General features: G+C 37.0%; 1 protein-coding gene across 9 annotated transcripts in view; it reads left to right on the plus strand.

The window, feature by feature from the left end:
- Positions 1-12,145, plus strand: part of LOC100740144 (repressed by EFG1 protein 1) — a 38,391-nt gene that overhangs the window by 17,303 nt on the left and 8,943 nt on the right. For 4 of the 9 annotated variants that reach the window (XM_024367735.2, XM_024367736.2, XM_033320798.1 and 1 more), the window contains 2 exons: positions 5,866-6,126; positions 8,007-8,078. In XM_024367735.2, the coding sequence (XP_024223503.1) occupies positions 5,866-6,126; positions 8,007-8,078 (333 nt within the window). Of the gene's footprint in view, positions 1-16; positions 423-5,865; positions 6,127-8,006; positions 8,079-12,145 lie in introns of those variants that run through there. The other 5 variants (XM_024367739.2, XM_024367742.2, XM_024367740.2 and 2 more) reach the window with 4 other exon arrangements.

The following is a 12,145-nucleotide window of genomic DNA, read 5'->3' on the forward strand; positions in this document are numbered from 1 at the left end:
CCCGTCTCTCTTTCTCGTGGCCCGACTCTCGTACTCTCGTGCCAGTTTTGTTCGTTCTGTCGTGCGGTTTGTATCGAGAGAGCCGAGTTAGAGTGCCTCGACGAAAGGATCCAGTGCCACGGTCCGAGCCATGGAGTCTTGTTCACGCGCAGCTTCGAAACGAGGACGCTTCCTTTGATCCCGCGTTCGATTGTCACGTCTTTTTTCTCACCTCCATAGTTCGTGCCGACAACAGATTTCCTGCTATTTCTCGAAATCCATCACCACAGTGTCTTGTTTCGTGTTTCGTGTTTCAGTTGGACGAGACTAACGATCTCAGGTTGGATCGTTGATTTTGACGGGAGTATATCGATCTCGCCGTGAGAAGATCCTTGCTTCTGTTTTATAGACAGCATAAAAGAGGTCGACGTTCGAGGTTTGCGGTGAGTTCTTTTTCGTTCCCTTGTTTTTTAGGCTCGTTTTCTTTGATATATAGGGGTTCGTGATCGAACGAGGGAGATAACTATAGGAATGTTGGTATTGGAAGAACGAGTTAGAGGTTCTGTTTCGGTTCGATGACTTAAACTGGCAAGTGTATTCAAAGTAATGCTGTGTTCTCGAAGTGAAATGTGGTTAGGGTATTTCGTAACGTGTTACTATTAAATTGGACTGTTTTGTTTGGCGAGAAATAAACGTGAAAGAACTCGTGACTTCGTCTTTCGGATGGTCGTTCGTCCAATCTGAGGTCATCCGAGGGCACCTCGTGGTTAGGACGTTATAAATATGTAAATGAAGTATGTGTAGTCGTAGTAAAACGCTTATGTTGATGAAGATATAGAATTGAATTTGAAAAGTAATGTAAAAGACCGTTCATATTAACGAACGCTATTATTTTATATAACCGAAGATACTTTTTTTAAACAAAAAACGATATTTGTATTTTTATATCGCGTGAAAAATTCTCCAAATTCTTTTAGAATAGAGTCAGCATGCTCTTATAATTGTTTATTTTATTCGGTAATCATTTTTTCTACTATCCGAATATTCAAAATAGAAATGAAATTTTAGATTAGGGGTATACACAAATCGTGTATTTTCATTGTAAGAATAAAGTAACGTTATTTAATTTATCGAAAGCTAGTGTATATTTTTTATTCATCAGGTATTACGAAATGGGATTACATAATAAAGTAAGGACGATAAGAAGAGATGAAATTGAAAGTGATTCTTCGCTAATTTAGAACGATCAAAGCATCAAAGTATTATAGTAAACTATGTACGTATGTATAAACTAGATGTTGAATCAGAAGCGAATACGAGTATAGTACGATTCTGGTATTCTAGCTGTTTCAGAAACACTGATTTACTGCAATTGTTTTTCTGTCGCAACGAAATGCGGGTCGAATCGCGCGACTCCGATTTACGTAACTTAATCGTCATTTTTTGCCTCTATAGCTGTGCTATTTTACCCATTCGTTTCATTTCCATAATCCTTGGCTCTTTAAGCTAAAGATAGCGAAAAGGCACAGCTTATAAGAAAAAAAAATTAACAGTTCCGTTTAAATACAAGCAAAGTACAAGTCGCGAACTACAATGTTCGTTCATCCGAGCCAATTAACTATCACCCTGACACAATTTTTTACAACGGCAAAAGTAACTGATCGTAAGATATCCAATATAAAGGAAACACCCTATATACATGTACATATCTCTTTTAAAGAACCTACACGCTTGTAACACCATTCGCCATAATAAATTATTAACTGGTATCATTGTCATTTCACGCGAGCCACGTTCAAGTTTTGATCCAGATTCGGATTAAGCTCTTGCTTCACCGAAGAAAGCCCAGTAACACTTTCAAATGATTTACGATCGACGAGCTTTACTTTTTCCTCTGGCGAGTGCATCGGAGCCGAACATATCAATCGGCCGTTTCCAATCGCTGATTCGCAATTTCACCGTTCCGAGCACGACCCCGTATCGTGCTGCGATCGTAAAAATCATTGTCAAGCGTCTTCTTCGGCGTGCGAAACGGTCCCTCGAGTATAAGAGTAGATCCGCAAGAAATTGCGATGCTAGAGACACCCACTATACTCGCCCCTCCGTTGATTAGACGTTCGGAGAAATTCAGCCTTAATTGCCCGCGGAACGAGAATCTGACTACGCGTTAACGACGAGGTTAACGAGGAGTCAGCGGGCGTAGTTTTAAGAGTAACGAGGTCCCAGCAAGCAACCGGCTTAATCGAGTGGATAATTTCGGGTTGCAAGCAATTTCCCTCGAAAGGGAATTCCAAATTATTGCGAATACATCCCACATACTGTATTAGGGTGAACAAGCTAGGGTGATATTCAAAATAATACAGCAAGGTGTTAAAATTAGTCAATTGGTCAAGCGTTGAAATTTATGCGTTGGAGCAAGCGAACGAACAAATTAACAGAAATTTAAGGCGACGAGAGCGTGATGTGCATTTTAACGCTTTTTATTACGTACGGAAGATGTGTTGGAAGTAATATCATTCGTGTGATGTTAGGATATATCCGGTGTATATTTTCATTAAGACACGAGATATCTCGTCTACGGATTTATACTAGCAATGAGAAACAATAATAAATAATATCCTTGTTATTTTTCTGTTGTATGAATAGAGATTTTGTTCACTGTAAACTACTACGAAAAGGCATACATGCAAGTGACTTCTTTTCTTATTGAGGTTTTTAAATTGTCATGATTTTTTCCTCTTTGTCGTTGAGATCGAGACGCTTGTTGTTTATATTGAAACTTTAGAAGAATAATTGCTATACGTAGAATCAGAAAAATTGGTATAGTAACGAGTCGATCTGACATTGAAGTTACGTATGTACGTCGTAGTAAATCAGTTCGACAATAATAGCCACTGTTATTATGTAAATCCTAGTGTAAACAAAGAGTTTTTATATCCTGGAAAGAAAAAGGTTCCGGTTCTGCGATCACAATTTTTTTCCGTCCTTAGAAAGAATACGATAACAAAGTGTAGCCACTCATTTTATTTACATCCTATACACAGGGTGACACAGGTAAAGTGTCACGACATTTTTTTTTTTGTAAAAGATTAATAGCGACATTCACTGCACTTTTTATATGAAATGGTAACTGAGATTTGATTTCTTGTTTTTTGAAGTCTTAGTATGCATATACAAACAAGTATCTTCAAATCTTTTTTGGAAAAATTCGTCAATGTTTGAAGCAGACGATGATACCTACTGTAATCATAAATAGTGTCAACGAGCGACTAAATTATGAACAATTGCAGGTCTTCGTTCTATGTGCTTCATTATACGTTGCACGATAGTGTTAGGTTGTTCACTCATCGCTATGAATACCGAGCTCATAGACCAAGAGATGTTATTACCACATTCGTCGTAATTAGATGTATCTACCTTCCCTCGGCACGCACAAAAACATATTTCCCGTTATAGCAATTCTTGCAACAATAATTCGTAGCCCTGAAGATTGTTTGAAGAGTTAAGAATCGTACGAACCCCGATGAAAGTGAAATTCAGCTGAATGCTATTATTGTATGTTCGGTAATTATAAATTTAATTCGAAAGGGAAAATGAAAGTTTGTTGTATGAATTGAAATGTTTGACAGATCTGTATTGGAAGTGTAAATATGAAATGTAAATTTGATTCGAAAGGGAAACGAAAGTTTGTCGTATGCATTTAAAAAAATCGACGTGTAACTAACAAGTAGTATAATTTCAACGATTCAGGAAACAACATTATAATCAATTAAATTATAGAATTAGAAATTTCTAAATTATTTCTTATATTAAACACGTTATGATATTTCTATTGTTTTAACTTTTAGCCTGTAGAAAATGTGTCACTATTGTCATAAAAGTCGAATAATTTATTTATATATATTAATTATGTTTGTCTATCAGGGATGTGATAATAAAGTTTATAAAAAAATTAAATTGTTTATACGCTTTGATAGAATAATAAGCAAGTCTAGGTAATAATGAAGATATATGAAGTATCTCAAAAATAGATCAAATTTCTATTGTTTTCAAGATAGGAAATATTTGCTAATTAGTCTGTAATTATGCCAAAGTAAATTATAATATAGTACGGAGATTGCCATATAAAGTAAGAATATGTACGTACCTTCAATGTGTAAGGATTACATGTAGGAAAACTATATCTTTGATTCTAAAACGCACAGCGTTTGTCAGATATCATTTGTCATATTATCGCTCTACTTAGCGATTGATCTAATTAAATTGCATTACGATGATTCTTCTCTTTAATGCCGTTATAGCTGACGCCTACAGGCGCTTTATCATTGATTTTATCATTGCGATTTACGTCTAGAAAATAAGGGATCAAGACAAGTTATCCGATACAATGATCCTAAATTGACAGAGTAACGTTACATAGATATTCTAAAATATTTTTTTTTTTGCTGCGACTTTTCCAAGGAAATATAGTTATTCGAGTAAATATATTCTGTCTGCTGTCTTAAAAGTGCTCGTAAGTACGATAACTGCAATTCACGACTCGTTATAAATATATTTACCTCGTTAACAAGTCACGCAAAGCAGAGTAGGCATTACAAGTATCGTAAATATGCGCGTATATGTTTTTCGTATGGGATTGGAAAACTTATGACGTTCCCACGAGGAGAAAAAATTCTTATAAGAAAAGAACATCGTGTAATTTATTACTTCAACACCGTTAAATTCTTACCATAATTTTATTTTCTAACCGTTCCATAACGTGATTTTGTAAAATACGATCGTCACGATTCTCTAAACTGCTTCCCAAAGCGTTTGTTTTCACACTGTAACGCTAAGAAGTTGAATTAGGATCTCGGTTTATTGCCCGCTATGCTAATAGGTTTCAAATGTAGATGACAAATTTGCTTTATTATACATTAATGAGAATAGCACAACATAAAAATGTTTAATTTGCAAACTTTGAAACACGAGAGCATCTTATGAATAGACTGCAGATGTTAATGAATAGATATAACTAAAGAAATTGAATCCAAATAAACATTTTTATTTCACTTATGAAATATTATCACGAGTACTTTATTTTTGTTTTCAATATCTTATATATCCTTTCATATTAGGTGCAGTCTGTAAATTTTTATACTTTTAAGTCTTCAATAAATGCGTAAGTAGGTATTCACGGTCTATCAAATATTGTAATAACAATCGTTTTCGTTTGTACATGTTATTAGGTTATTCGGAAAGTACATAACGTTTCCAAGATTGGAAAATAATCATTTATTATAAACTCGTGCGAAGTAACGGAATGTTAAATTCTGATAAATGCTACTTATTAATCATTGTATGTATAGAGTAATTAAGAAAAGAAATGCAAGATTAATCAATAGAAAAGATGTTTTTTAGTGTATCAAATCAAATCAAAATAACAAAAACAATGTATAAATAATGAATATGCCAATATTGTTCTATATCAGTCGAACTCCATCCGTCCCATTATAAATAGCCAAAAGTTATTACAAAAGGAATAGCGTATAAATTGTTTATAAAAATATACCATGTTTAAATTTTTCTTAAATTTCGTTTACGAATCTTTCGAACAATCCAATATTATCATTTATGTTAGTTGGAAAAAATTTCATCTTGTTTTTTATGAATACAAATACTAAAATTTCACCACATTGCTATTTATTCGGACGAACGAGGAAAGAATTTACAAAGTAACAGATTCTCAGCATGCGTCTTTGAACAGAATCGTATTTCATAAAAAATTCATTAAAAGAAAAAGTTGCGGACGTCGAGTTAATCGTAGCATGAAAAGCATTTTAATTTTAAACAGGGAGCATTCGATGCAAATCCCCTCACTCTGCAATCTCGAATAATCTGTTTCAGGTCCCCGCGAGTCGGAGGACCCCTCTCTCAGTCGTTAGCGATGATTCCGCCAACGATGCACGGCCATGAATTCAATCAACCTCTGTCGAGGGTGGTTATGGTCCGTAAAACGGATCAAAGGACCTTCAGTAAGGGTAGACGGGGTGGAGAACCTCTCCTGGAAACGGTTACCAGGGAAACCGTCGAGCTTTTCAACGGCGGTCGTGCTGAAAGGAAATACACGTCCGAGACTAGAGACATCGTTACGCCAAAGTCGAACAGGTATGCGTCATTTTTTCTTAATTATATTGACTGAAAGGGAAAACCGGGAGAAACCAGACTTCCTGGAACGTGAATGAAGCGATATGTTCGATGCGTGTATGCGAAGAAATTTCGTTTCGGTAATGTGCTTCCTTCTAGGTAACGTATTTGCAACAGCGTTGTTGATACAACGAGAACCGGTTCACGGCTCTTAGAAATGCCGCGTTGAACGTATCGCTTGTTTCTGGGTAAAACTTCAGAAATGCAAAAGTAGTTTATGTATTTATCCTTTTTTATAGATGTACGTTTCCTTTCTTTAACAGTTAACAAATTTAGAGCCGTGTTTCCTAACAATTTTGGCTCCTGACTCTCTTTTACAACAACTAAATAATCTTTCCTCAAATTTTTTTTTTTAATCAAATATGACAATTCATTTTGGCTTACTACGACAAAGTAGACATATTAAAATATCTAAGCGCTACAAATATTTTTAAAACTAATCGCGAGGGTTACGAACCATATGTTGGGAATTCGGAGTTTAGAATATATTCGTAATATATATTTACTTTGTTCGAAAAGAGTAGAGAATCAGTTTTACAAGTGAATTTTTGTTAGTCGATAAATTTCGTTATTAGCGTGTGTAGTTTGATATGAGATAAATATGGAATGAAATAATTGTAAAGTTCAATGAAATTAAGCTTTTAATGCATTTATAAAAAGATACTCGAACGTAATAACTGTAACGTAATAACTGTAAAGATGTATATCTTACTAATACATACGAGTATTCGAATACCTCTTTAGTGTACGAATTTCATTCACGTATTTATGCTCGTTAATCAGGAAATAATTTGTATAAATCATAGTAAATTTAGTACAATTTATACAATTTTATGACCGTCAGCTCATTCAATACATTTTTCTGTGTAGTGTAATTATAAACTATTAGTGAAAAAGTGCATTATTTGTAATAAAGTTTGCCCTTACGGTCTTCAAACACACATAAATATCTGATTTGAGACAGATCAGAACTTATCAATTTTTTTTCTTTGTTATGGTACAGGTTTCCTTATACGTGTAAATATACATACATACATAGGTACTTACACGTGTACATATTAGAACAAGATGTCCCGAGAGAAAAACCTTAAAATACGTAATATTATATCACTGGGATTCGGATAAGGGATAGACATTCGTTTACTTAGGATGTCTGTTGATTTTGCACCATGTCTGCTACGGGAGAAACACGAGTAAATATTTGTATAGTATGCATTTCGATTTTCCTATACGAATTTCGTTATTCTTTTTTTAAGAACAACTTTTATTCGGTTCTTTTCTCGAGAACTGCTAATAAAGTCCATCTTATTAAAACGTATCATTTTTTTATGCTCAGTATAGCGTTTGTTCTCAGATTCGAAAGGAATAAGAAGGAAATAAGTTTTTAAACGTCGAACATAACTCTTTTGTTTTAAAACAATCGATGATTAAATCAGACGTTTAATTTAGCTGGCCTTTATTGACGTAATCGTACAATTTCGCGAACATACGATTATCGAGCAGATTTGGTTTTATAATTTAACTTCGTCGATTTAATTCATTTTCCGTTTAATCATCCACTCGATGTAAACTTCGAAAGCTATTCGCGCAAGCAATTAATCTCTCAAAAGAGCCAGAATAGTCGACGTTTCACCGTTGAATTCCAGCTGTTAGGTGACATGGATCTCGCGTGAATAAGTAATTTTGCTGGAAACACGACCCCAACGCTAATTGATTCGCGGTTAGATGCGTTTTCCGCGTTAATTTCACTCGGGACATCTTGAACGATGTATAGTAATTCTAAGTAAAAGTCAAAGGATGTCCGGCTTGTGTATATCGTAAATCGTTACCCCTCCTTGTAGTATGCCCTCGCTCAGCGTTAACGGAACGAAAAAGAAGGTGGTCGGCTTTGTCGACCAGTTATCGCCCGAAAGGTATTCACCTATGGTGTGCAGACTTGTAGCCATGCCAAACGCCGATTCTAACGAAGCCGAGCAGCGCGTGAACGAGAGTACTCGACGATTCGATGGCGCAAGGGAAGAAAAAGACGAGAGAAAGAGAGAAGGAGAATCCACCGTTTGTACCTTTCAGGGCTTCGTTAGGTTCGGTGAATGGCCTTAGTGTTTAATAGTAATTACATAGTCGACGAATACGAAGCCGAGAGAAAGTCCATTTAGTGCACGAAATTGAAAGAAATATTGTCAATCGTCGTTGGTACTTTATCGAGTGTAAAACGTGTAAATAAAAAGAAAAATTCTCGAATAAAACATTTACTCGAAGAAAATCAAATGCAATAACATTGATCACGAAGAATTGCCGCACGCATAGAAGAAGCTAAACCTACCAGGTGAACGTAAAATAGAAAGGCAATTGAAACCGATAGCATCACGGTGCAATCGCACGAAGCTCAACACTCGCGCAACTCAATTCCCATTCTTTCGTCTGCGATACTTAAAACACCAAAAAATTCCTATGATTCCATCGAACGAGATATCTTTAAAAGTAACCGGTGAAAGTTTTCGACGATTCTTAAACGAGATCATCTCGAGCACTGCAGCAGAGAATCAAAAGTAAGATTCTCGCGCGTGCAAAAGTCCGGCTGTCCAACTTTCCAAATTTACGTTCGCGAAGAACAATGCCCTTTCCATCCGTGCGTTCACCGTTTCCCCTGAAAGTTCGCGCTCGAACGTTCGCGAGGGTTAATAAATCGTTGTCGACGCGCGAGAAGCAGCGGGACGCGAGAAAGGACGGGGGAACGTTTCTTCTGGTGGCGAGTGGCGACCGTGGCCGTGGTCGAGGAGACTCGTAGGAAGAAGGAAGTAAAAGCGTGCACGCGCGGACGACGGCGTATGGAAGCGCGCGCGTTCGCGTGAACCTGAAACGGTCGCGGTGCGCGCGTAATTCTTGCCGTGGCATCTCGCGTGTTCCACGACGTTCTTGGTGTCCCACGCCGCTTTCTCTCGGCTTCTTCGTCGTTACTTCACCGCCTGAATGCTGATACTGTAAATACGCTGAGCTGTTGCCTGACAAAAGGAGCAACGATGGCTACGACGGTCACGTTGAAAATGTCGTGCCTCGCTACGATCCCCATTTTCAATGGAGGAGTCATTCACTGTCGCGACGTATTTGGACGCTTCGCCGGGTTTAATTGAGTTTAGCGCATTGAGTTTGTAATGCCTGCGTGGCGATGATGTTGGTTGCGATTGATTATCGAAGAATAGAGTCGCATTTTCAGATGGGAAACAACTGGCAGAAATATTTGATTATTTATCGTAAGGAATTTTTATGAATATATTGTGTATATTGTGCGGAACTTTTTGAAATTTTAGGTGTCTGAGACAGCATGTCTAACATTTTGATAAATTATTACAAGTATTCTGGCATAATTTTTAAAGGTTATCTATGAAGTCATTGTTAACGCTATATCGATGCATCTGCAATTATTAAACAAACGTAACAATTATTTTCCCAATCGAATAGCCTTTCGCATTTAGATCCACTGACGAGCAACAAAAGAGAATTAGAAGCATCGCAGGCACGATAGATACTCGTTAAAAGTTTTTCATGAACATACATATCTTAACGTATGAATCACTTCTTTAGTACATTAAAGACAGATCTTCAATTTTACAATGTCTATTTTTTTGTAAGTATTATTATCTATCGCTAAATAGTTAGATTGTTAGATTATATTTCTATGTATGATATTAAACATTGCTTGGATATTTTCTCAGAATCGAAATATGAGAACCACTAAAGTCGCTTAGGATCTTTCATTTAATTCCTCGGTATAATACTAAACCCACCAAGAATTTCATGATTCTTCGTACGAGACTCGTCTCGCGTAAATTCATCGCGACGACGAACGATTGGCGAACAAAGCCAGTTCCATGTCAGATACAATTACCAAGGATAATCCTTGGTCGTTTGCTTTTGTTGGGTCGTTTATCTCGCTCTAGAGTATTCTAGACGATGCTATTCGTTAAAATGACGCGGTATGAGGCGCCGACCATAAATTTCACGCGCATTTGCAAACGACGCGTCGGGAAAGCAATTGTGGAATAAATTGTTAGCAGATACTTGCGACAGATTCACACGTAACGTTATATTTTCGTGATAATAGACGCATAAATGGACAAAGAGACTCGTTAACGATGCTATATCCTGCCGGCATCACAGTATTCAGCCCACAGTGGAACATACACTAGAAATAGATTAGAGGCACTCGTACAATTTCACGAAGCACGTTTAAACGATCTTCTTGTTCGACCGCTTCGGCTCGCGTTTTGCATGTGCCGCAACGATTTTTCCTTTCTGACGACGCACAGAGGGAGATCGCCGGCAGTTTCGCGCACGCTTTTCTCGACCTTTCAGCTTTTGGCCACGCGAGACACAAAAGGCTTCTCTGTTCGCAGATCCGTCGACGGAACTCGGATGGATCGTCGAGTTCCGGGCGAAATTGTACGGCGCCGGCTTTAACGCTGCTTACACTTGTTTAATTTCGTTTGATTCAGCGTCTCGATGAACGAGAAACGAGGCTGAAGAGAAGCGGACGCTAATTTAACACGTTCCCCGCCGTTAGCTCTTTTTGCTTGTATCCTTTAAGGAGCTGTTGAAGTTGAGAATTCCGCTGGCATCTTTAAGGGAATGTTTTAACAAAGTAAATAAAGAATGTTTTAGCATTTAAGAGAATGTTTTAGGAGAGTAAATTGGCGAATTGTTTAAATCGTCCGATTATAGTAATGGCACCTGGGTATTTTGATCCTGTTGCTTCAATTAATTTAGATATGTCCTGTATCGATCTATTTGTAATCCATTCATTTCTTAAGAACCATTCCTTTCGAAGCTACAACTTTAATCAATTCGGAGAATGATTTGATTTTAAGAAGAGATTTAACGGGCCTGGTACACGGAACTGAAGATTTGACAAACAGCTGGTAAAATTCCGATAAACGCAACGAAATTAGAGAGTTTATCGGACATGTGTTAAATCCACGTGAATCTGTGATTCGTTCGACGATGGAATTCCAACGAACTATCAAAAGACGTGTCGCGCATATGTTGCAGGCAGTGTGAACGCTTTAAGAAAAACAGACAAGGATCCTCAGCACGTAGCGAAACTTGTGACGAATAATTGGAAAGGCGAAAGCGGATTAAGCAGAGAAATAGCAGGACACCGAAGACTAAACATTCGTTGCGGGAATCGAATAATTTCAAACGATTAAGCGACTTAGCGAACTTTCCATTTAAGCCTTTGGGAAAGATGGTATTTTGAGAAAATGTTTGCCTACGAATCTGCAGAATTGCTTGCCATGCTTTTCGCTTTAAGTGTTTGTCGAGTCGGGTGATATAAAAATAACAAAAATGTATGATTCATGGATTAATAGCTGGAACCGAGTTTCTTTTTCTTGTTCATCCATTTTTCAACTTTAGTCCACTCGTTTCCAAGAAAACGATTTTACTACCACCACACTCTAGCGAAGAATTTTCGAAACTGCATCGTACGAGTATCTTCAATTCCAGATATATTATAAATAAAATTTCTAATCTAAAGAGGTCAATATAAACGTAGCATAATCTACAGATAAAATTTAGAATTAGAAGTTGACGTGATAAGGATCGTCGAGTTCCGGGCGAAATTGTACGGCGCCGGCTTTAACGCTGCTTACACTTGTTTAATTTCGTTTGATTCAGCGTCTCGATGAACGAGAAACGAGGCTGAAGAGAAGCGGACGCTAATTTAACACGTTCCCCGCCGTTAGCTCTTTTTGCTTGTATCCTTTAAGGAGCTGTTGAAGTTGAGAATTCCGCTGGCATCTTTAAGGGAATGTTTTAACAAAGTAAATAAAGAATGTTTTAGCATTTAAGAGAATGTTTTAGGAGAGTAAATTGGCGAATTGTTTAAATCGTCCGATTATAGTAATGGCACCTGGGTATTTTGATCCTGTTGCTTCAATTAATTTAGATATGTCCTGTATCGATCTATTTGTAATCCATTCAT

The sequence above is a fragment of the Bombus impatiens genome, unplaced genomic scaffold (assembly GCF_000188095.3).
Source record: "Bombus impatiens unplaced genomic scaffold, BIMP_2.2 scf_0359, whole genome shotgun sequence".
NCBI classification, from domain to species: domain Eukaryota; kingdom Metazoa; phylum Arthropoda; class Insecta; order Hymenoptera; family Apidae; genus Bombus; species Bombus impatiens.